Source organism: Megalopta genalis, chromosome 7 (genome assembly GCF_051020955.1).
Source record: "Megalopta genalis isolate 19385.01 chromosome 7, iyMegGena1_principal, whole genome shotgun sequence".
Lineage (NCBI taxonomy): Eukaryota > Metazoa > Arthropoda > Insecta > Hymenoptera > Halictidae > Megalopta > Megalopta genalis.
The window spans coordinates 10,859,422-10,883,260 of NC_135019.1; the positions used below are offsets into that span (position 1 = coordinate 10,859,422).

The window sequence follows — 23,839 nt, forward strand, 5'->3', positions numbered from 1 at the left end:
AATTCGAGATAGCCAGCTCACGGGGGAACGTTGCCATAACGAGGGAACTGTGTTCGCGTGTATACCGGCTGGAAATTCCCTCGTACCCGTCCGCATAGTTGGCTCGTCCGTGCATCTCCCTGTTGGCGTTTCTGTATTCGTATTAGGCGAACTTTCCGCGACTGTTACACCGCCGCGCATCGCCGGCACGATACTACCAGCTGTTTACGAATTCGCGAGGGGTTTCGGTCTGCTCGCATCATTTGCATGGAATCGGCGGAGGGGAGAGGAGAGATAACGACACGGCGTAGCTAGGAGCTTCGCGCCGCAACCTCATAATTCCGCGACGTCGGAACGCATCCGACGCGTTTTCCAATTACGCTCCGACGCACTGCGGGGCATAGAGCACTCGGATGCGGTAAAAAAAATATATTTTCTGATTCGTATCACGTATGAATTTACGTCCAATTTTACGATTCCATTATCTTGTTTAGAACACAAATGTTTTGTAGCGAAAACGAACGTTCAATCTACAATATAAATGAGTTTTGGAGACACTATTGATTCCAGTACTGCTAGAGATTTCTGTACTAAACTGCTGCTTTTTAAATGTTACAGACAAGACTCGGTATAAATTTTGATACCGTTGATACCTGAATGTTGCTAAAGGTGTCTTAAAAATTAACCCTTAGCGCTCCGCGCGTTTCTCGAGTACTGCCTACCAGCAATTCCGGCACATTTTTGGAGCGGAGCGCCTGAGATAAAGGAAGTTTTATTTTGAGCGGAAAAGATTACACGTCCTTGCGAATGCATTTGATATATTTGATTTATTTTATAAATATACATTTTCCTATTGTAAATAAAAGATAAATTTTAAATTTTGTAATTCACCATGGTGCGATATCTTTGGTAACAATCTCCCATGTGCATTCTGAGTTTACTTGGACAAGTGTCGCAGTATTCACTTTGCCAAATAGAGTTACTAGATATTTCTTTTAAGTTTAGAACATTTTCTGCGTAACCGTTGGTTTCCTTTATAATTTCATTTACCGATTCGTCCGTGAAAAATAATTTAAAATATTGTATCGGCTGTTCAATGTTTGTAGGAACTTGTGGTCCAACGACCTTCTATCTGGAATATGTAATTCTTCCGTAACATCACGCCATTCATCCAAGTCTTGTAACGAATCTTCGCTTCCACTTTCAATAATTCTCATTCTTCGTCTCTTTGGTAGTATAATTTCGCTATTACTACTCGAAGTGTCAGAATCATAACCAACATTGTGTTCCACAATGTCTTTTAACTCTTGAAAATCAAATACGTCTTCGGTATCACTCGGCTCTAAATTCTCATCGTAATATTTATTTTTCTCCATGCTGCTAACAAATCTTGATTTATTTGATGCATTTTTCTACAAAACTACTGTATTTTTTTTTATGTATTACGGTTAAGATTTTAGCTTCAATTTTTTAAAAATTGAGCATTCAAATAAAAATATTCAATGGCATATAAATCAACAAAAATTAATACTATAAAATGAAATTTTACGCAATTCGCACGTAATCTTCTAAATACGAATGCTATCCATTGCGAATCGAAACAGAATAGAAAAGGTCAACAAATGGTTTAATCGTAATGGTACAGACCTAGCACGTTTTAACTACATATAACAATTGTTAACGCCGACGATAACGTATGCTAAAAACGTTTGGCTCCGCAGCGGAGCCTTCGGAATTACGGAACAAATGACAAATGTCTTCGTAGCGCAGCATTCGGAGCGTTAAGGGTTAAGAATAAAAATATTCAATAACGTATAAGCCAACAAAAATTACTATCGTCAAAATGAAATATTGCACAATTTAAATTAAGAAAATAATTTTATATTTCAGACATTCTCTACTGGGCTTCTTTGAAATCGCGTTCAAAAAATTTTAATCTTTAGGGCACCCATGAAACGTCAGTTTTTACCGCTTTTGAGAGCTTCTTGGTCCATAGCGTGACCTAAGCAAGCATCGCAGCCCGCGTGTCTGGGAATTGTTCGGGAACAACCGCCGACATTCCACGATCGCGACCGACCACCGACCGGGAAATCCAATCGAGACAGTGTCGATCGAACTGGAAACCGACGCTTGTCCAGATCCCTCGATTTTCCGCTGGCGGAGTGCGACGCGTAACGTTTCCGCTGCTGCTCGTCACGCATTGCCGGCGATCGCAAACGCGAATTCTATGTCCCGGAGTGAAAACTCGCGATTTGTTTCACCGAATGGCATCGTTTAGAACAATTCCGCGGATCCTATTCGTATGGACACAGTGGAACCTCGATTGTGTAAACTAATCGCGGAACGAAAATAAGAGAATTTTCACAGAGCGGTTGACACCGAGAGAATTTGGTTAAATATTTGTGGGATAGTAGAAGTGTCTGGTTAAATTTTTTGGCCAATTCTTGTCATCGGAGAGTCTACCATGGATTTGAAAATCGAAGCTTCCGCGTTCCAACGACCACTCGAAACTCGATCTACGATTTTTTCGAAGGCCATTTTATCGGTCTTCGAATGGAAGCCGTGCTAGTCGAGTTAACTTGTTTTACATTTCTCTTGCAAAAATCGAGAAGAAAGATCGTGCGCCGAGCAGTTCTTGTAAACAGGAAACTTCGATCTTGAAATCTATAACAGTTTAACTCGCAAGAATAATGTCGTTCCGATTTTAGAGACGTTTACCCTTCCACAGTCACATTTCCTATGCGAAACGCGTACATAGTCGCACCGAGTCACTCGAACTTCAATCTTCCAGCCACTGTCACTCGAAAACTAGCAATGCTATCGGGACCGAAAAATTTGAGAATATAATTTGAACCCTCTGGAACATCGTCGTTTTTATTAAAACTCGATATCTCACTTCCAAGTATTTTGTATTAATTGTTAATTTCATTGTTCTCAAGAGAATGTCGCTATAACGAGGAAGAAAATGCAGGACATTTAGGCTCGGTGTGACAGCGAATGGTCGAATCTACGAGTTTCTATTTCGGAATCGAAAAATCGTCGAGATGAAAAATCTCAACCGAATGGAAAAGAGATCGTAGAAGGAGGTTCAGGCTCGAGAGTGGCCTACAAAGAGCGAAACGGTTCGAGCGATCGGTGTGGACTGATTCCTCGGATTCGTCGGCGACATAATTCGCGAGTAATTGAATGTAACGGGGTCGGTCGGGGCGCAATCGGCTAGACTCGTTCGTTGTGGGCCGATTGTCTCGTGGCTTTAGTCGGGCCTGCTTCCTAGCCCGCGATTCATCTGCATCCGAACGAACAAAGGGATGGAGGGCTCGGCGTGCTCGCGGAAAGAGAGACGGGGCCCGCGATCCGTGACCAAAGCTGTTGCTCGGTTATCCGGAAGCGACCTGGATAACTGTGAAGACGGTGGCCGCGTGGGCGTACGCCGCCTTACCGTTTCATGCATACCAGATGAGCCGGGTCATCTTCCTCCCCATTTGTTAGGCTGCTACCGTCGAGAGATAGAAAGAGAAAGAGAGAAAGAGAGAGAGAGAGAGAGAGGGAGAGAGAGAACTCGGAGGCGAAAGGGGCGATCGACGGGATCGGTCGGTTGAAAGTAACAGCCGATTCTCGCGGGCCACTTTCAGGCCACGTTCTTTTAGGCTATTGCATTCAACAGAAGATCGGGATTTGCGTCCACTGGCTTTTATCGACCTTCTTCTCTCTCTTGAGTATGAAACATGAAATGTTCGATGAGAATTTCGATTTATACATAGCACGATTCCTCGGTTACATAAACTACTGCCTCGACACTTTGATCGCCACGCTGACAATCTACAAAATTTTATAAAATTACAGTACTCTGTTCAAACAAATTATGACATAGATAAAAATTGCCTAAGTTTGACCGAGGATAACTCTGCCAGAAAGCATCGTAGGATGATGATCCTTCTGTCAAATTGAAGCTCGAAATCTCTACTTTAAGACGCCGTTTCTCGATTTTAAGCCGTACACAACCTCGCAACTATAACCCTTTGAATGTGAAGCCATGTTTGTCGTATTGAAGATTACCAAGTTCGACAAATTGCACGGACTTCGTAAAATTTTCGTCGAGAATGCCGTTTAGAGCAAAATGAAGTCCGATTCATTCCCTTTTAATTAAGAAAATAAATAAATACGGCTGCGATTTTTTTTCGCGATGTTAAATTACTTTGAAGTAACCCATGCGTTTCGGCAAGAAATCAGAGTTCGCAACGTTAAATATGACAAACATCGCCTCGCATTTAAAGAGTTATAGTGGCGGGACTGCATCAAACGTAATAAAATCGAGAACCGTTAGCATAAAGTAGAGGTTTCAAGTTTTCATTTAAATAAAAACTCATCGTCCTACGATGCTTTTCCGCGGAGTTATCGGCTGTCAAATGCGGCCAATTTTTATCAAAAATTGTTCCACGCTATAACTTTGTCGAGCAGTGTTTTTTCATCGCAACGATCGATGTAACAGATTAGATGTATTTTAACAGATCAGCATGCAAACTGCTCAACAAATAATTCCGTCACCCACGTGTAGGTGACGCGGCAGTTAGAGTATTAATTTATCCACTAAAACGTTCTTAAACAATATCCCATCCCGCTTGTAATTTTTTTAGTCGCAAGTAGCTCGATCGTTTTTTTATTTATTTTATATCCGTGATTGCAGATGAACGATGAAGCTCGGTAAAAAATATGCTACGCGTATTTTTCCAACCGCCATTCGTATATGAGACATTGGATAGCAAACAATATTTGTGGCCATTCATTCTAGAAACAATAAATCGTAGAAAAATGTTGTGTACTCTGTGTGTGTAGATTGTGGCTGTTCGTGTTAATGCTATAGGTACCGAGCACCGAGAATGATTGGTATACGTGTCCCCATAGAAACAATAGACGAATAGAACGAATGGTCCAGAGTCATTCTAACATGCGACGGTAGTTTTGGTGTTAATGCAATAGAAATATTTTAGTTGGAAGGGGTCGAGCTTCGAAGCTGCGTATCGTTTTATCGATCAGTTTTGAAAATACACTAAATTCGCGTATAATAACATCGTGACACGGTACTTGCAATTCTCACGTGCTGTTGATGTTGCTTGGTGTTACGGTGCAGCGTCGCTGTCAGTAAACATCCCAACAGCGACACGTTATTTCACTTCTGCAAAAAGTCAAGCTATTCGATCATGAACTTTGACGAACAATGTATCGTGCGGTTTTCACGATGCAGATTCAACGATATGATAGGACGAGGCATACGTATACAGAACTTTATCGAACCAGCTAATTTCCATTTTGTGCAATAACTATTCGCCAGCTCTTGGGCAAATGGTAAAGCTTCCTCGCGTTTATTCGAGTCTCTTAGTCGACAAGTGGAGTAAACCCTGTTTATTAGCGTTCTGAAAATTGGACATTCCTTGTAATACTTTGTAAAAAATTCAGAACACATTGCAGCTGCGTTGTAATAAAATAGAGCAAAAGAACAGCAATTGTAATAACATCATTTAACACTTTGTCTGCCTCACCAATAATCTCAAGAATATTATAAAATTAGAGTAATATGTTTAAACAAATTGAGATTGGAATGTTAAGTTGTATGTCATTAACATAAAATGTTAATAGAAATAATATTAAAAATATAGCTGTTTTATTTACCATTATAATTTGTGTATATTTCTATTCATTTCTATTAATATTATATTAATATATAATTGTATATATTTCTATTAATTATATTCCTACGATTCATTTATTTTCTATAATTTTGGACTCGGGCCACTTGTCAACAAAGAGGCTCACTTGCAAAACAGTTGTCAAGATAATTTCACAGGGACGTACGAAACCGCAGAATTTCCCGAATGACCCAACAATTTGTTCTCAACAATTATTATTTTATCTGGTAACAGTAATATAGTCCGATTTTGCTGGATTCACCCCACTGTTTAACCCCTTAACTATCGCAATTTTTAATGCCGGAGTCGTTTCCGACATTCCACTGTGATAGAATGACATTCGAACGCAGCTTAATGCAACAACAAACTTTTAATAACATATAAAATACAATCTTATCGGCACGTTTGACATCTTACATTGCGGATCTTCGCGCAAAATAAATATTGTCTGCATCTGTTGCAAAAAACAGTAGCAACTTAAAATTTGCATTCTTTCCATAATAATCGCAGTAGGTCGAAAATAATATATTGACGTTATTTAATGTTTCTAACCTCCTTGCCGTTTGACATTAACCCTAGAAAGATAACCATATGACAACGTACGTAAAAGATAACCATACGCTTCAGAGGCGCATGCTTTTCTAAGGCGTCAATTTTATACTAACAATGGATATTTATTTAAGTTAATCTAGTCATTTTAAAGGTTTGGCATTATTGTAAAAATAAAATGCATTTATATTATATTTTTTTATATTTTAAGTAATTTTAAACTTAAATCACTAGACCTCTATGAAAAATTAACAAAAATCAACAGTCTTCGCAGGCGCCTCTGCGACGTAGGTTATCTTTCTCGGGTTAAACACTTCGCGTTATGTCGCGGCGTCGATACTGTTCGTACAAGGTCGCAGACGAAATATCTCGCGACGTATTGCCGCTTGTGCGGTGCCACGGACGTGTTATCCCGCGACGCAATGCCGTTAGTGCGGTGCCACGGATGTGTTATACCGCGACGCAATACCGTTCGTGCGGTGCCGTGGACGAGTAAACACGCGCTTCTGTGACGTCACGCAGTACCGTTCGTGCGGTGCCGCAGACTAGTAGATACGCGTGCTTCGCTATTAGATTCAAAGCTTTAATTCGGAAAAGTTTGGTTCCGTTGCACACAACATAGAAGCAAGCTAAATGGCCGCAGGCGGAGCAAAAACAGAAGCGCGTGTTTACACTCGTTTGGGGTACCGAACAAACGGTACTGAGTCGCGGGATAACACGTCCGTGACGTCACACAAGCGGCATTACGTCGCGAGATATCTCGTCTGCGACCTTATACGTACAGTATTGGTGTCGCGACATAACACGTCCATGAGAACGAAGCGGTTAAGAAAAGTCATTTTTGTCGTAAATTCCTAAAATCCGCAGTTTAATAATACTGAATGGAACGAAAGATAACACAGCTATGAAAATACAACGGATATTGATCACATGTTGCATTGTCTAATGATGGTGTCATCGTTATACAGGAGGTCATTTGGAGTAACTTTTTCCTTAGCAAAAATTTAATCCGCGGCCTTGTTTACGAGTTATTAATAAAGAAAGCAGTGACCAATGAGAGGCGAGCTTGGCTGGCACGCGGCGGCCGGGCCAATGAGCGGAACTGGGCTCCGCGCGCTCGTTGGCTCGGCCGCCTCGCGCCAGGCGAGCTCGCCTCTTATTGGTCCGTGTTTTTCGTTAATAACTCGTAAACGAAGCCGCGGACTGCGTTTTCGCAAAGGAAAAAGTTACTTCAAATGACCTCAAGAATCATCTAATTGCGGGTATTAACATAATTATGGGAAACCTTATATCAACATTTCAATCTCTTATACCCTTCAATCTTAGTACGACTATCAGTGTTATCATACGAGTTTCTATAATCATATAATTAAAGCTTGATTCGTCTTATATCATAACTAGACACTACGGATTTTATGCATTTGCGACAAAAACTAGCAGATCATTCTCGAAACGGTAAAACCACTTGGAAACATTTGCAACTCATTGAAATCATGAAGAAAAACAAAACGAATGTTTCTCCAGCTCCCGCATCTTGCAATCGACGCAGACAATTTTCATTTCGCACGAAAATCGGCAATCTAATTACAACTTAATCCGTTGCAAATCGAACATCATTTTATCGCGCCGATGCACATGCAACTTTTCAAAGTGGTTCAAAGTCCCGAATGGACGACGATGCACGAGCGACCCGGCACAGCGTAGCTAGACCGGGGAACTCGAAACCGTGAATTTTGGGACCGTTTCAAGTCCCGTTCTAGAATGCACTGTGACGTAGATGTCGTTTAGGAGACGCGTAAGGGAGATTGGACGTTGTATTGAGAGACGAAATGACGTGTGTGTTCCAGCAGCATCCGAACGCGACGAACAGTAGCGAGACGAGCGTGGGCGGCGTTTCGGGTGCATGCGGAAGCAGCGGGATACCGGTGGGCGCAGAGGTCGGGTGCAGCAGCAGAGGTGGCAGCAGCAGTGGTGCCGGTGGCACGGGAGGACAGGGCTGCGATCAGGGAGCCCACGGTGGCCCCTCGTCTCACTCCAGGGAGAGCCACGCCAAGTTCAGGCACGGCCTGCTACAGCTTATGATCCACACGATCGATCCGCTCCACGACGGTCAGTCCCGCGCCGGTATACCAACTCCACACTCTATCACTCTCGCTTGCCGCTTTGCCTTAGCGCTAACAGCACGCTCTTAGATGTCCTAGCGACGTTAACCTGCTAACCGGCTAATCCTGTTATCGCCGCCGAAATTAGGCGAACCCGCGGATCGTCGGTCTCCTTCGGGAACGCGTTCGCTACCAGGACCACGATTCAACGACTCGCGCGAACACCGTCGAATCCGCTTCTTGCACGCTGCCCGATTCGATGGGTCGGAATCACATCATTTTGTTTCGTATCTGAACCAGTTAGTTGTGTTTGACGAGTATACTCGTCATGGAGAAATGGCAATATTTTGTGACACGACGAGTATACTCGTCGCGCGTAAGAAGCAGCGACCATTGGCTATTTAAATTGTAATTTTAAGGGAAACAAAAATATATTCTCAAATTTCAAGATGTTTCGAATATTTTGAGGCCGATCCTGCACGAAGTTGTTTACATTGTTATAAAAATAAAATTAGAAAAGAATCACGGTATTGGTGTTCGACGTGCAAAGTGCCATTATATATTGTTCCTTGCTTTGCTAATTACCACTCTCTCTACAGCAGCAATTTGAATTTTTAACTTTTATAAGTATTTGATTATCCCTGAGTTTTTCGTTTATCATGTATATGGTATATGTTAACGTCAAGTGAATAAGTAAATATTAGTAATAAAATTGTTAATTTTATCAAATGAAACCGTCTGTTTGACCCAATATTTCTACAGCGACAGTTACATTGTGTTCGACGAGTATACTCGTCGTCGCTTGATCCTCGCGACACATCTAGGTGCGCGCTCTGAAACGGAGGCGCCACAGCTAACTGGTTAATCTGTACGTGGCAAAATGTTCAAAAGACAAGCGAAATCAATTACGGTAATGTCTCTCTAATTGACACTTGGATTGTTCACAAAAATGGACAATTTTGGAAGAGGAGATACGATTGTTCGAGCCTTGTGGCTCGTTCTTTTTATGATTATCGATTGTCAACAACTATAAAAAACGAGCCGTGAGACACGAAATAATCGTATCTCCTCGTCCCAAATTGTCTATTTTTGCGCACAATCTGAGCGTCAATTAGGGAGACATTACTGTATACGGTTACCATGAGTGAACTCTAAATTATCTTCACGATTTTCACGAGGAAACAATACTCGTGTTAGTAAACGATAACGCTCCTTCTTTCTCGCAATGAGAAAACTATCACTTAACTCGCTATGATTCTAATCTATTCGAACGACACGGTCCGCAGTCCGTTGAATTTATTAGTTATGAAAATATGAATTCATTCTTTAACCCTCGGACGGCGGACCATTCTCACGACCGTGCCGTTGGCGATGTTCGAAACAATTCCGAGCTTTGTTTAACAATTTTTCCGAAACGTGTGTTTTTGAAAATATTTCTTGCGGTCTTATTGCTATTTCTGTTGTCGCCAATGTAACTGGCAATAAGCCTCGACGCACGGAGAGCCATTTCGAAGTCCGAACATGCGATCGTATCATCTTTGCACGACTAACGCGGTGGTAAACGCGTTAAAGTCGTAAGCAGGCACCGGATCTTTACGGCTTCGTAATGTGCTTAGAAACGCGTGCAAAAGTGTACTAAAAAAGATTGCATAAAGATTTGCGGTCTAGATACATATACAGCACGATGCTCGGGAAACCAATGAGTTTCCTGCGTCGCGTTTTGGTATGCAATAGAATTCTGCAGTTACAGAGATCGGTGGATAAAAATTCTGGTAGCGAACGTATTCAGAGAGATTTTCTATATACCGTGGTGCCGTATTTATATTTAGAAATCGATTCGATTCGCGTTCGAAAAGTGTAACGCTCTAATTCTGTACATTTTAGCGTCGCGGCGGAGCATATCCTCGACTCTTGTGTCAATATAATAATGATTTATTCATGTAGAAAAACCCTTCGTTACGGTAAAAGCAATGACAAATAGAGAGATTTTTATATAGCAATCGCACGAGCACGAACAAAGAGAAAAAAGGAAGAAGAACAAAAAAGAAGATATCGAAATAAGTTGAAATATGTCTCATCGAAGCACGGTCTTTCAATTTGCATTTAACATTTGTTGTTAATGTCGGATATACGATTTTGAAACTTTGTTAAAAAGTATTATTTACTTTATTTATTTACTTACATTAACGATTAGACTGCGGATTTTGTGCGTTCACGACAAAACAAGGCTAGATCGAATTCAAAACGGTAAAAATCTTCGAGAAATTTGGCAATTTGAATTCGATCTTATACATCAAATTCTTTTCAACTTGTTCAAGTGATTAAGGGAACGAAATAAATATCTACGTAACTCCTGTATCTCGTAAATTACCGAGGACAATTTTTATTTCGCATAAAAGTCCGCAGTCTATTAACCAGTTAGTTGTGACGCCTCTTTTTTAGAGCGCGCATCTACGTGTGCCACGAGAATCAAGCAAAGACGAGTATATTCGTCGAACACAGAGTAAGTGTCGCTGTTAAAATATTGGATCGAAAAGACGGTTTTATTTGATAAAATTAACAATTTTATTACTAATATTTACTTATTCACTTGACATTAACATATACCATATACATGATAAACGAAAAACTCAGGGATAATCAAATACTTATAAAAGTTAAAAATTCAAGTTGCTGCTGTAGAGAGAGTGGTAATTAGCAAAGCAAGGAACAATATATAATGACACTTTGCACGTCGAACACCAATACCGTGATTCTTTTCTAATTTTATTTTTATAACAATGTAAACAACTTCGTGCAGGATCGGCCTCAAAATATTCGAAACATCTTGAAATTTGAGAATATATTTTTGTTTTCCTTAAAATTACAATTTAAACAGCCAATGGTCGCTGCTTCTTACGCGCGACGAGTATACTCGTCGTGTCACAAAATATTGCCATTTCCCCATGACGAGTATACTCGTCACTTAACATTAACATACACCATATACATGATAAACGAAAAACGCAGGGGAAAAATCAAATATTTATAAAAGTTAAAAATTCAAATTCCTGCTGTAGAGTGGTATCCAGCAAAGCAAGGAACGATACATAATGACACTTTGCAAGTCGAACACCAATATCACGATTCTTTTCTAATCTTATTTTTACAACAATGTAAACACCTTCGTGTAGAATTCGCTGCCAAATATTCGAAACATCTTGAAATTTGAGAACATGTTTTTGTTTTTGTTAAAATTACAATTTAACACGTTGAATGCCACGGGGGTCACCGGTGACCGGCACTTAACTTGGCGGTGACGCAATGGGTGCCACCGGTGACCGGCGCGCCTAAATTGATAGAAATATATATAATTTCAAACAAATGTCAATATCTAAAATTTTGTATTATTACCATCGTCGATTCAAACAGTGACCCCTGTCGCAATTCACATGTCAAACATGATTATACATTGTAACTTATCTATTGCAGATAATATTTGAACATTATATGTATCACATAAAAAAAAATTCATCGTGGCGCCACGGACAATTTCTGTAAAACCGGCGTGGCATTCAACGTGTTAACCATTGACTGCCACGCAAGTTTAGCGCGTCTTGCCCTGGGTGCCATGGTTTTATTTTAAGGAAAACATGAAGTTTTACGAAATATAATAATATTAACACATTGCGGACGGCTCACGAGATATCTCGTTTTTAGCAAATTGAACGTTGCGGACGGGTCACGAGATATCTCGTTTTCATGTTTTTTTTATTTAATCGGCAACAAGCAACCAGCCGCAAATATTTCTGTTACGTAACCATGGTAACGAAGCCTCCCGCATTCCTAAGTAATTTTAGCGAAACAAATGAATCATTCCAAGCATGTAGAAATGATCAGTCAATTTAGCCACTCTAAATCAATATTCAAATTTGTATAATAAATAATAGTTAAAATGTAAAAAATCTTATATAATAAACAGATATATAAACTATGTATATATAGTATTATTTAAGAATACTAAATGCAAATTAGAAATGTGCGTATCCGCTTCCTGTTACTTGCCAAACATGTGTTTGGAGCGTTCGAAAATGTGCGGTCTTTGAGGGCGTGTTGAACGCGCAGAGCCCCGTCCGCAATGTGTTAAGTTACCGATACGATATTTTGCAATGGCATTTACAGTATTTTTTTATTGATAAACAACATGTTCTCTACACTATATACATTTTTCATTCATCCTTTCGAATAGTTCCTAACTCAAATAGCCATTTGTAGCCAATCTAAACTTGCAGCACCCACTACGAATATCTCGTAGCTGGCAGTTTTGGTAAAATAAAGATACTGCCACTTCTCCGTGACGAGTATACTCGTCAAGCACAGCTAACTGGTTGATGACACAAGAGCGAATTGCGACAGATCGGGCAATATTCGTCGGATCGAACGCATCAAAGTTTGAGGAAAGAAAAGAGGAGACCGTTGACGAAGCGACGGATTATTGAAGACGGTTCGCCGGTTAACGGGTTAATAATAGCGTAGCTTTCTATGGAACGTTCTACGTACACGATCGGCTCTCGATTTTCCGCGATTGTCTCGGGATCTCGTCGCAGCGTCTAGCGTCGCGACGCCGGTGCTCCGAACGACGCCGTGATTCGAGGATTATACGATAGCGCGGCACCGATGGATTCACGGATCGGTCGCGTTCCGACGGCCCTCGAAAACCGATCGATAATAATCGATAATTCGATTCATTCGAGGCAGAAAACGAGTCGGCGCTCTAGATCGTAGCTGGTAGCTGTTAGATCGTAGCCTTTAGATAGCATTGTCTCAGATGTTCCGCGCGACCGACTCGTTTCCGGTGGCCTAAACACCGTGCCGTAACCTAAATCTCGAAATTTCGAGCCGGGGAGCACCGCGGCGGATCGACGGCGGTGGGCCGAGTATTCGATTCGGAGCAGCGAACGAGTCCGGATCGCTGTTGAGACGGCGGTTCTACTTACCAGATGATAGCATTGTTTCGAATTTTCCGCGCGGCCGAGCCGTTCCCGATGGACGAAACTCGGCGCAGCAACGTAAGTCTTGAAAGCTCGGCCAGTAGCATTGTTGCGGATCGATGAGGATGGACCGAGATTCGATTCGGGCCACGAAACGAGTTCAGATCGTTGTTTCGGTTCCGCGCCATCCAATTAGGGCCGCCAAACGTTTCCAACCGATTCGAGACGCTTCTAATAAAATTACAAGACGCGAGCGAACTTCGACGAAATATTCGTTCGACTGTTAACACGTTGACTGCCACGCGTGTTTACAACAAAATCTCCAACCCGTGCCGCTATAGGAAGCGTGCGCTGTTGATTCGTGTCTGTTTCTGTTCCTGCACGAACAGTTGGAATCTTTGCCGAGTACCGAGTGGTATAACTTAAAATCTCTGCCCTTATGTTTTTTCAATAATGAAAAGAAAAATGAGAAAGTCAGTTCTCAGTGAGTCATATAGCAGTGAAAAAAAGACCTGTTATGATATTCACACAAATTCGGATAGCAGCGATGGGGAAGAGATCGGATTGCCCAGAAGGAGGAGTATAAATAGAATTACATCGTCAGATTCTGATTCGGATACTGATAAATACAATCTCAGTGATAATGAATGTTACGAAGACGCTATTGGCGAGATTTTACGAGAATTGGAAGTCATGGAAGAAGAAAGAAATGTTTATGATACCGAGGAAGCTACAAGCTTCGAATAAAAGCTCAAATAAAAGATACGAAATGGACCGATCAGAGGCACGAGCAAATCTGAAAAAATCAACAACTTTTTGTCCAAGCTGTCCTAATCAATCTCAACTTTGCAGAGAATGTTTTAATGTTATACACTGCGAATAATTTTTTTAGTAAACCATTTTTATAAGAATTCAATAGTTTCATTACCTTCTGTGGAATATTTGTCCAAATATTTTCGGAAATTCTTTGTAAGTAGTCAAATCAGTGTCACCCACGGGTGACGTGGCCTCATAAGAACTTTTGCTGTCACCCGAATACGGCAATCAACGTGTTAATGTTAATGCTTAAAAAATACCCTACGCGTACATCAAACTTCGACTTGTAACAAAAATATAGGCAATCAATTTAGGCAAGGTGCAATTTGGAACACAGAATTCCAGTTGGGAAACGAAATTTTTGCAGGCGGCTCTCGTTCCATGGCACGAGACTGTACAGGGTGTCTCAAAAATGTCTCGCAATCCGAAAGTGGCGGGTTCCTCAGGTCATTTGAAGCAACTTTTTCCTTTACAAAAATTTTCTCCGAGGCACCGTTAACGAGTTATTAATGGAAAACAGTGACCAATGAGAGGCGAGCTTGGCTGGCGCGAGGCGGCCCAACCAACGAGTGCATGAAGCTCAGTTCCGCTCATTGGCTCGGTCGCCTAGCGCCATCTCGTCTCTCATTGGTCACCGTTTTTCGTTACTAATTCGTAAACAAAGCCTAGGCGCTAACGGCGCCAGCGGTCGAGCGGTCGAACGGTCGAATCCCAGCTCAGCTGGCGCGAGGCGACCGAGCCAATGAGCGGAACTGAGCTTCGTGCGCTGGTTGGCTGGGCCGCCTCGCGTCAGCTGTACTCGATTCTTATTGCACACTGTTTTTCGTTAATAACTTGTTAACGGTGCCTCGGAGATAATTTTTGTAAAGGAAGAAGCTGCTACAAATGCTCTGAGGAACCCGCCATTTCCGAATTGCGAGACACTTTTGGAACACCCTGTAGATCGTAGTCGTGGCGTACATTGGATTGTTTCGAATCCGCCGCGCGAAAATTCCCTCTAACAACGCGATCGTCATCCGCGGATCGTAGAGACGGGCGAAAATCTGTTCGGTTCGTAGCACGGATAATCTCGGCGCTCTATGTCGCCGTTTGGACGATGCACTCTAGATAGCATTCGTTTGAATTTATCTTTCCACGGACTCGTTTCCGGTGGCCCGAGCTCGGCTCGGCAGCGAAGATCTGACAGTTCCGAGCAGGAGTATCGTGACGGATGGACGACGATGGACCGAGACACCGTCTATCGCTGGCACGATCGTTGTCTTTCGTCTAGAGAATTATGGGACAGCATGGATCGACAGGGTCCTAGTGACATCCGGCGCCGTCACCGAAAGTCCCAGACCGGAAACAATCGATCGGCCGCCGATCCCGTGGATTTCCAAGACCGTCAATCACCGTTCCGTGTAACTCGCGAACCCGGTTAACATTCTTGGCACGATGTCGCGTACGGCCTAGCCGTCGCTCTCGCTTCCGGTCGTCGTATCCGCAGAGAGAGAGGGAGAGAGAGAGAGAGAGAGAGAGAGAGAGAAAGAGAGAGAGGCACCTCCGCTCTCATCCTCGTCCTGTCTTTCTCTCTCCCTTTCAGCCGAGATGCGCCGAACCGCCACGACGAACCGCAAAACTTCCGAAAGCTCTATCGAATAAAGTGCTTTTAAATGTAGAGCCGTGGAACACTTATTACAACCGGCGGGGCGAGGCGAGGTGAGGCGAGGTAAGGCGTGGCGGAGGGCGGAGGCGGGTACGGGGCGGATACGGGGCGGGCTTGGCCTCTCTATCGACAGCCGGGTCAAGCCGGAGACTCTTAACCCGGTGAAACATATCGGGGAACGTTTTTCTCGGTCGCGGAACCTTGGGTCGTGGCTTGCCTACTTGCATACCCGGTGGACTCGAACTATCCGCGCCTGATCAGCTTACTGGAGATACGAACGAGGCCCGAGGACTGTTATGATCCCGCTCTCCTGATCATTTTTCATCGAAAGTCGCCGTTGAACCATCCACATATCTCCTTTATTCCCCCTTTATTCTCTGTTTACTGGGATCCAGAATTTTTCTAAAGCCTCCGGAATTGTTTCGCGGGCTTTACCGTGCTCCTTTAGCTTACACGATCTTTTCTACGATCTCCAGAATTTTTTAATGGGCCCTGCGATTTTTTGCAAACACTGAGAATGTTGCCAAAAGTGTCCAATTTTGTAGATTCTAGCTCCTGTTTCGTTGTCTGAAACAATCCGTTTCGCGATTTTTCTGCGGGCTTTGGCATTTTTCTGTGGGATCCATAATTTTTTTGCGAGTTCTTCAATGTTCCCTCGAGCTCCATAATTTTTGTCGGGAGTCTCGCAATTGTTTTGAAAGCCCCACATTTTTTCTACAGCCACTGTGCTCAAGATGTCTAATTCATACTTTAGCTCCTCTGATTTCTTGCTGTAAATAAATGATTCCATATTTTTTTCCAGGTCCCACAATTTTTCTGTTTGTCTTTCGATGCTTTTTGAAGTCCTATAATCTTTGTCAGGGGTTCCGCAACTGTTTTGAGGGCTCTACAATTTTTTGCAGCCACTGCGTCCAGGGTGTCTATCAACATACTTTAGCTCCTCTGACTTCTTACTGTAAATAAATGGTTCCATATTTTTTTCTAGGTCCCACAATTCTCCTACGCGATCCACAATTTTTGTGTTTGTCTTTCGATGCTTTTTGAAGTCCTATATTTTTTGTCAGGGGTTCCGCAACTTTTTTGAGGGCTCTACAATTTTTTGCAGCCCCTGCGTCCAGGGTGTCTATCAACATACTTTAGCTCCTCTGACTTCTTACTGTAAATAAATGGTTCCATATTTTTTTCTAGGTCCCACAATTCTCCTACGCGATCCACAATTTTTGTGTTTGTCTTTCGATGCTTTTTGAAGTCCTATATTTTTTGTCAGGGGTTCCGCAACTTTTTTGAGGGCTCTACAATTTTTTGCAGCCCCTGCGTCCAGGGTGTCTATCAACATACTTTAGCTCCTCTGACTTCTTACTGTAAATAAATGGTTCCATATTTTTTTCTAGGTCCCACAATTCTCCTACGCGATCCACAATTTTTGTGTTTGTCTTTCGATGCTTTTTGAAGTCCTATATTTTTTGTCAGGGGTTCCGCAACTTTTTTGAGGGCTCTACAATTTTTTGCAGCCCCTGCGTCCAGGGTGTCTATCAACATACTTTAGCTCCTCTGACTTCTTACTGTAAATAAATGGTTCCATATTTTTTTCTAGGTCCCACAATTCTCCTACGCGATCCACAATTTTTGTGTTTGTCTTTCGATGCTTTTTGAAGTCCTATATTTTTTGTCAGGGGTTCCGCAACTTTTTTGAGGGCTCTACAATTTTTTGCAGCCACTGTGTCCAGGGTGTCTGTCATCATACTTTAGCTCTTCCGACTCCTTGTTCCAAATAATTGGCTCTTCTTTTTTTAATACCACAAACCTTCCACAAGTTTCACAATTTTTCTGTGGACCCTTCACCGTTCTCTTCGTCCACGAAATTTTTCTCAGGAGCCTCAAAATTGGTTTACGGATCCCACAATTTTTTGTTGTCGCGTAAACGGCTGCACCAGGAACGTAGAACGGTCCGTCGGTACTATTGGCTTCGTTAATATTCCCGGCTCGGTCGGCCGAGCACGATCTACTCGATCGAATTTAAAATTCCGATTGAAATCCGTCCGTCTCGCAACAGTTCCGAAGGCCTCGGATTATAACCCAATTAACCTACATATTAAGCGGCCCGAGAACGGGTCCGACGTACAACATGTATTCTCCAGACCGCGTTCCGAGTTCCCAGCGACGTCTTGGTCGATCGCACGGAAAATTTCGGTGACGGGGACGGATGTGCGCTCGTCCTCGCAGTGTTTGCCGCTCGTTTTCTTTGCATGACCGATATGGCTGTTGCTGTTTCTACGTGTGCGCGCGTGTCTACGCGCGTGTGCGTGCACGCTGGTTGCGTCGGCGAAGTAATTAAGCGTTGCGAGCACTCGACGATAACGAGCCAGAAGTTCAATGTCGTGCACGTCGCGGCTGGCTGGCTGCGTTTTCGCCTCGCGCGCGCGTTTCCGTCGCTCGATGCGCGCGTAGAATCTAGGAGCCGGTAGAATAGGTCAGCCTGCGGTCAGACCGGGGAACGCGTGGGCGGAACAACTTCGGGGAGCCTGCTGGAACTTCGCAGGGCTCCGGTTGACGTTTCTAGGACGACCTTGCCAACTTTTTCAAGACTTTTTAAACAGTTTCCTGCTGATAAACTAATTGGACGGTTCAGAAGCCAATCGGTGCGAGTCCACTTTTCTTTGAAAATCAGTTACGCAGCGCAAACACATCTTTATCACAGGATCTTCTGGTCGTCGTTGATTCGACGGATGATTAAACAAAATTGTTCGGAGAAAATTGCTCCTTCTAAAAGAAAACATTGACATTTTTCTTTCGTTTCTCTTCCGTTTCTCTTCCGTTTCTCTTCTGCAGTTCGTTTGCGTGTCATCTTATAGTAATAATTGTGCTTCGCGTTACTATAACAATTGCATCGTTATTGTTTTTTTACAGCTAATTTTCGAAGTCTTTGTTTACATCAATTTTAAGGTTAACGGGCTTGCGCCGATTTGCTTCCGAGCCGTTCAATTATTTTTTCACGTTGGCCCCAATTGGACGAACGCGAGTGCATTTAGAAAAATAAAGGTCGATTGATATCTCTGGGGAGATAGAAGTAAAATTTCAGTGGAATAGGTCGCGCTATAATCGGGCAAGCGCATTCGTCGGAGAATTAGGTTGGAGCTGTTACGAAACTGTTATTAGACTTTTAAAGAGGCACGGTTAATGTTCTTAGAATGCTTTCAAGTAGTTTGGAGGACTTTCTAAACAATTTTCTGTAAACGGTGATCATTTCTTTTTTTCAAATTATAGACCTATTTAAATCTAGTTTTAGAACAGTTAGCGATAGAAAGGTGCTCTCGCAGGAACTCGCCTGTGTATGTTCGACAGTCGCAAAAACGTGTTCACCGAGCAGGGAAAGCGTAAGTGAAATCTAGATTTCAGTGGAGTAGGTCGCGTTAGGATCAGACAAGCATGAAGTTCGTTGAAGATCGTGGCTGAAAGCCCTTCGCAACTCTTATTAGACTTACTTCTCAAAGATCCTGATCAATCTTGATTCGCGTTATCGAGGACACGTGAGGACTTATCGAAATAATATTTTGCAAGCAGTGCTAATTGATTTTAACGCTGCACGTAATCAATAGACGGCCGAGCTTGTGCGTTTCATTACGAAACCGACTGCGTAAAATTTTAAACCAAGATAACATCTTGTTAAGATAACATCTAGGAATACGAATGCATCGTTTTCGCGCTATTTGAATCATTAACAAACGAGAGAAAGTTCTGTATCTTAAAAGTCTAGTACCTTAGATTTGATATCGCTGAAAATAATTTTGCGTTCGAAACGGTGAAAAGATGCGAGCGAAATTTACGATTCGGTGGAATAAGTCGAGCCATGGTCTGGCAATCGTTTCGGTTGAAAAATGAGGTTGAAACCGCTTTGAAACGCTTGCTAGACTTTGGAGGGCACTGGATAATGTTGCTAGAACGCTCTCGAGGACCTTTATAAGGACTTTTTAAACAACTTTTTGCAAGCTGTGCTAATTCTTGGCGAAGATTGAGCGAAACGACGGGACGCTACTGGGATCGATACACGGAAAATTTAGAATACAGTGGAACGGGTCGAGCTATAGTCGGACGTGCGTGTTCGTCGGACGAGACAGGCTTTTTTAAAGATGTTTCAAGATCGTTTACGAACCTCGGCTCGGAACAACTTCACTGTAACCTCCTCGTAACTGTTCAACCTTGCGACGATATTTTAACCTTTCAATGTTATCCATCTTTCGCAATCGATTCCAAAAAAACCTCGAGGAGAATTTTATTCAACGATTGAGATTCTTTAACCGTGGCCAACTTGGAATTCGCGTTCTCAATATATTGCGAAACTCGGTGCAAAAATTATTTTGTAACTTCCTTGCGACGATATTTTAACCTTCTAATGTTATCCATCTTTCGCAATCGATTCCAAAGAAACCTCGACGAGAATTTTATTCAACGATTGACCCTTCAACCGCGGCCAACTTGGAATTCGCGTTCTAAATATATTGCGAAACTCGGTGCAAAAATGATTTTATTTTCATTTTCTTTCTCTTTCTGTCACCCTTTTAATCGAATTCTTCGAACGTATCTGCTGAAAAACTATTTCATGCTGAAAAATCATAAACTCGCTCGCGGTTAGAGAGAGAGAGGGAGAGAGTTGTTAAAGCGCCCTTTTCATCGCAGTTTATTATTGCCGAAGTTCCCAAGGTCGCCTCTAGCATCTGCCCCATAAACCTACATCTTCGATATCCACGTTTTAGGGGACGATTTCGACGAACGTCGTAAAATATATTTCTGCTCGGAAAAATTCGGCGATCTCGAAATCTGGCGACCTCTACGAAATGCTATAAAATAACAAAGAAAGACATCGATCCGTCCACAAACAACAGAATCGTGCTTTCGGATCGTAGATTTTAGATCGCAAACATCATTTTGATTCTCATTTTGCCACGAGCTGTCTCCCAGCCGTCGACAAAGCTCTTTACTTTCGAAAAACAATCTAGGAAAATGGGTTTTCGCATGAGGAGCCAGGCGTTAGGCGATTCTCACGGCATAAAGATCGCCTCGGATCTTCGCAGCCCTCTGGCGGCTAGCACCCTGGCATCCGCTCTTCGATTCTATCCGCGTCTCTCTCTCTCTCTCTCTCTCTCTCTCTCTCTCTCTGGCCTTATCTCGATCAATTTTTTGATAGAGATCGAATCGATCGCGCAGAACTCGAACAATACTAGCGGCTCGCAAAGGCCGTCCCGCATCCGATTAATCGGCAGCGATACGATGGTGACTGCTAAATGAATGCGAGCACGCGGTTGTTTCCCCGCTCACCTTCTCCCTCTCTCTCTCGCTCTCTCGCTCTCTCCCCGTCTCTCTCCCTTTCTCTTTCGCGGCTCGTTTGCCTCGCTGTCCTCTCCGTGTATTTATAGATCGAGCCGAGCGCGCGCGGCCTCATCCTAGAAAGGAAAAAAAGCTCCCGGAACGTTATTTTTCATCGGATGTACGCGAAGTCTGCAATGTTTGCCAGCGGATAATAACAGGAGAGACGGACAGAGAAAAAGAGGGAGAGAGAGAGAAACAGGTTTGATAAGCGACAACCTTCTCCCGCAGCAGCTGACCATTATTGTTCCGCCGATAGATCGGAATTATATTCTCCGGATCGTGGCGGAACGATCTCCAGCAATTAGGGTAACGTTGCCTAATACGAGGACCTCTCCTAACATGGGACGCTAGCTTATCGCCGTTGTACACGTCCCAAGTGTAGCGTCGACGCTTCTTTTTTGCGTATTTATATTATTAACGCTAGATTTTTACGAAGCACGAAAAACAGCTGTTTTATATTAGTAATAATTATTATACTTGTATAACAATTATTATATTGTTACTTTATAAAAGTAACGATAAGACATTTATTCTGATTTTTAACAAGCGTTATTGTAACATTTGCCGTAAGTAACATATGAATTGAATAAATAACTCATAAATGTAGAGTTTATGTAATAGAATTTATGTTGAATAAATATATATATATATATACATTTACGATTTATTCAACATAAATTCTACTACATAAACTCTACATTTATGAGTTATTTATTCAATTCATATGTTACTTACGGCAAATGTTACAATAACGCTAGTTAAAAATCAGAATAAATGTCTTATCGTTACTTTTATAAAGTAACAATATAATAATTGTTATACAAGTATAATAATTATTACTAATATAAAACAGCTGTTATATATATATATATATATATATACGCGTCGGACACGTATGGGCGACACTAATTTTTAGACCAATTTTGAACATTCATTTTCGGCGTAACATGCTCGAACATACGACGAGGATGTCTCGGATGCGAAAGAGTTTCAACGTCATCCATTGCGATAAATTATAACTTTCTAGTTTCGGCTTAATTAACGTTATATTTACGGAGCACGAAAAACAGCTGTTTTATATTAGTTCATGAAAGTAACAATAAGACATTTATTTTGATTTTTAACAAGCATTATTGTAACATTTGCCGTAAATGACATATAAATTGAATAAATAACTCGTTAATGTATCTTTACGATAAGAATGATCGTAAATTAAAAAATTAGTGATCCATCGTTTTGGCGGGTTTCGTAAATCTAGTGTTAAATCGCGTCTTTTCTTGTTTCGTCTGATCGTTGGCGTCCAGATCAGTCTGCAACAATTTTCAAAGGAGTTCGATTGTATCGCAAACGTCTTAAAAATGATAAGCGTATAATTACTTTCACAAATTCCATTGTACAGCGAATACAAGGAAGCCGAAGAAGCAAATTTTATGCGCCCGATACGTGAGAAACGCAGGAAAAAGATAAATTTTCTGAAACAACCAAACTGGGTCACCTATTAGAAACCCATTTCTCAAATCCATAAATTTGCAAACTTTTTCATTATTATGAAAAGCGGAATTCTTCTTCTTTTTCCGTATTTTCCAGTAGATCCTAAAAGAATACGTAATTTAGTTTTTAAAACGCGTATCTATTGGGTCGTTCGTTCAAAAGTCGTTTCGTTTTTCATAAAAATTTCATTTCGTAAGGGTGTTAAAAAAACCCTTGATTCAGTATTTTTCCGAATGTAAAACATTTCAAAGCTGCCAGAAAAATGTCGAAATGTTTGCTTTTACTTGTAACATTCAAAAAGATCGTCTTTCATTTTCTCGCGGAAGAACGAAACAACTTTCCGAGCGACCCAATACAATTAATGAAAATATTGTCAATCGAAAATTACGATTGAAAAAGGAAATGGGTCCGCCATTAGGTAGCCTTACCTCACCATTTCACGAAGGGAAAAGTGGCTGCGCGATTCGACCCCTGCCCCCGCCGATCCACCTGCGCCGTGCCTCTCGAACGTCGCACGATCCAATGCCGGAAGACCCTGAACGATAATATTATAGGCGGTCGATCGGCGCTGGAGATTTACGACGGTGACGTGCCCCATTCGCCGGAAACACGTTCGCCGGCCTCGAAGGGACACATTCTCTGCCCCCCTCCCCTCCGCTACTCCTCTCGCGTAACTGCAGTTCCTCCCCGTCTTGCGAAACTCGCCGTACCCCCTCTCCACTCTTTTACGACGGCGCGGCGTTCCCGCGCGAAATTTCGATCCGGCTATCGAGACCAGCGCCGGAGCTGCGGAAATCGCTTTTCGAATGGTGCTATGTGCATGTACAGTGTACACAAGGGTCGCGTCGCGACCCCCGCGGCCCTATGACGCGCTCGCTCGCTCGCTCTCACGCGTCGATGTTTACCCAGAATCGGTGTTGAACCATCTCAGAATTTTTTCTGAAGGCCTTACAGTATTTACCTGGCCTCCGTAACCTTCTTCAGCGGTTTTAGAATTTTGTTGTAGGCCCCGGAATTTTCTATACCGTACACTATACCCAAGACGTCTGTCGATCGCTTCATAAAAGTAATTAATTTAATAATATTCTTTTTGAACCCAACAATTTTCCTGCGAGGTCTACGATTTTTTTGTGCATTCTCTAATATTTCCTTAAGCCTTACAATTTTTGTTCGAAGCCTGGCAATAGTTCTGCGGGCACTATAATTTTTTAGAGACACTCTGTACACCGTATTTGGTTT

General features: G+C 42.2%; 1 protein-coding gene across 2 annotated transcripts in view; it reads left to right on the forward strand.

Annotated features, from left to right (window-relative positions):
* The window catches only part of Nckx30C (solute carrier family 24 member Nckx30C), a 172,765-nt gene that overhangs the window by 72,947 nt on the left and 75,979 nt on the right, over positions 1-23,839 (forward strand). Inside the window, exon 3 of one of the 2 annotated variants that reach the window (XM_033485297.2) lies at positions 8,063-8,336. In XM_033485297.2, the coding sequence (XP_033341188.1) occupies positions 8,063-8,336 (274 nt within the window). Of the gene's footprint in view, positions 1-8,059; positions 8,337-23,839 lie in introns of both variants that reach the window. The other variant, XM_033485296.2, reaches the window with a different exon arrangement.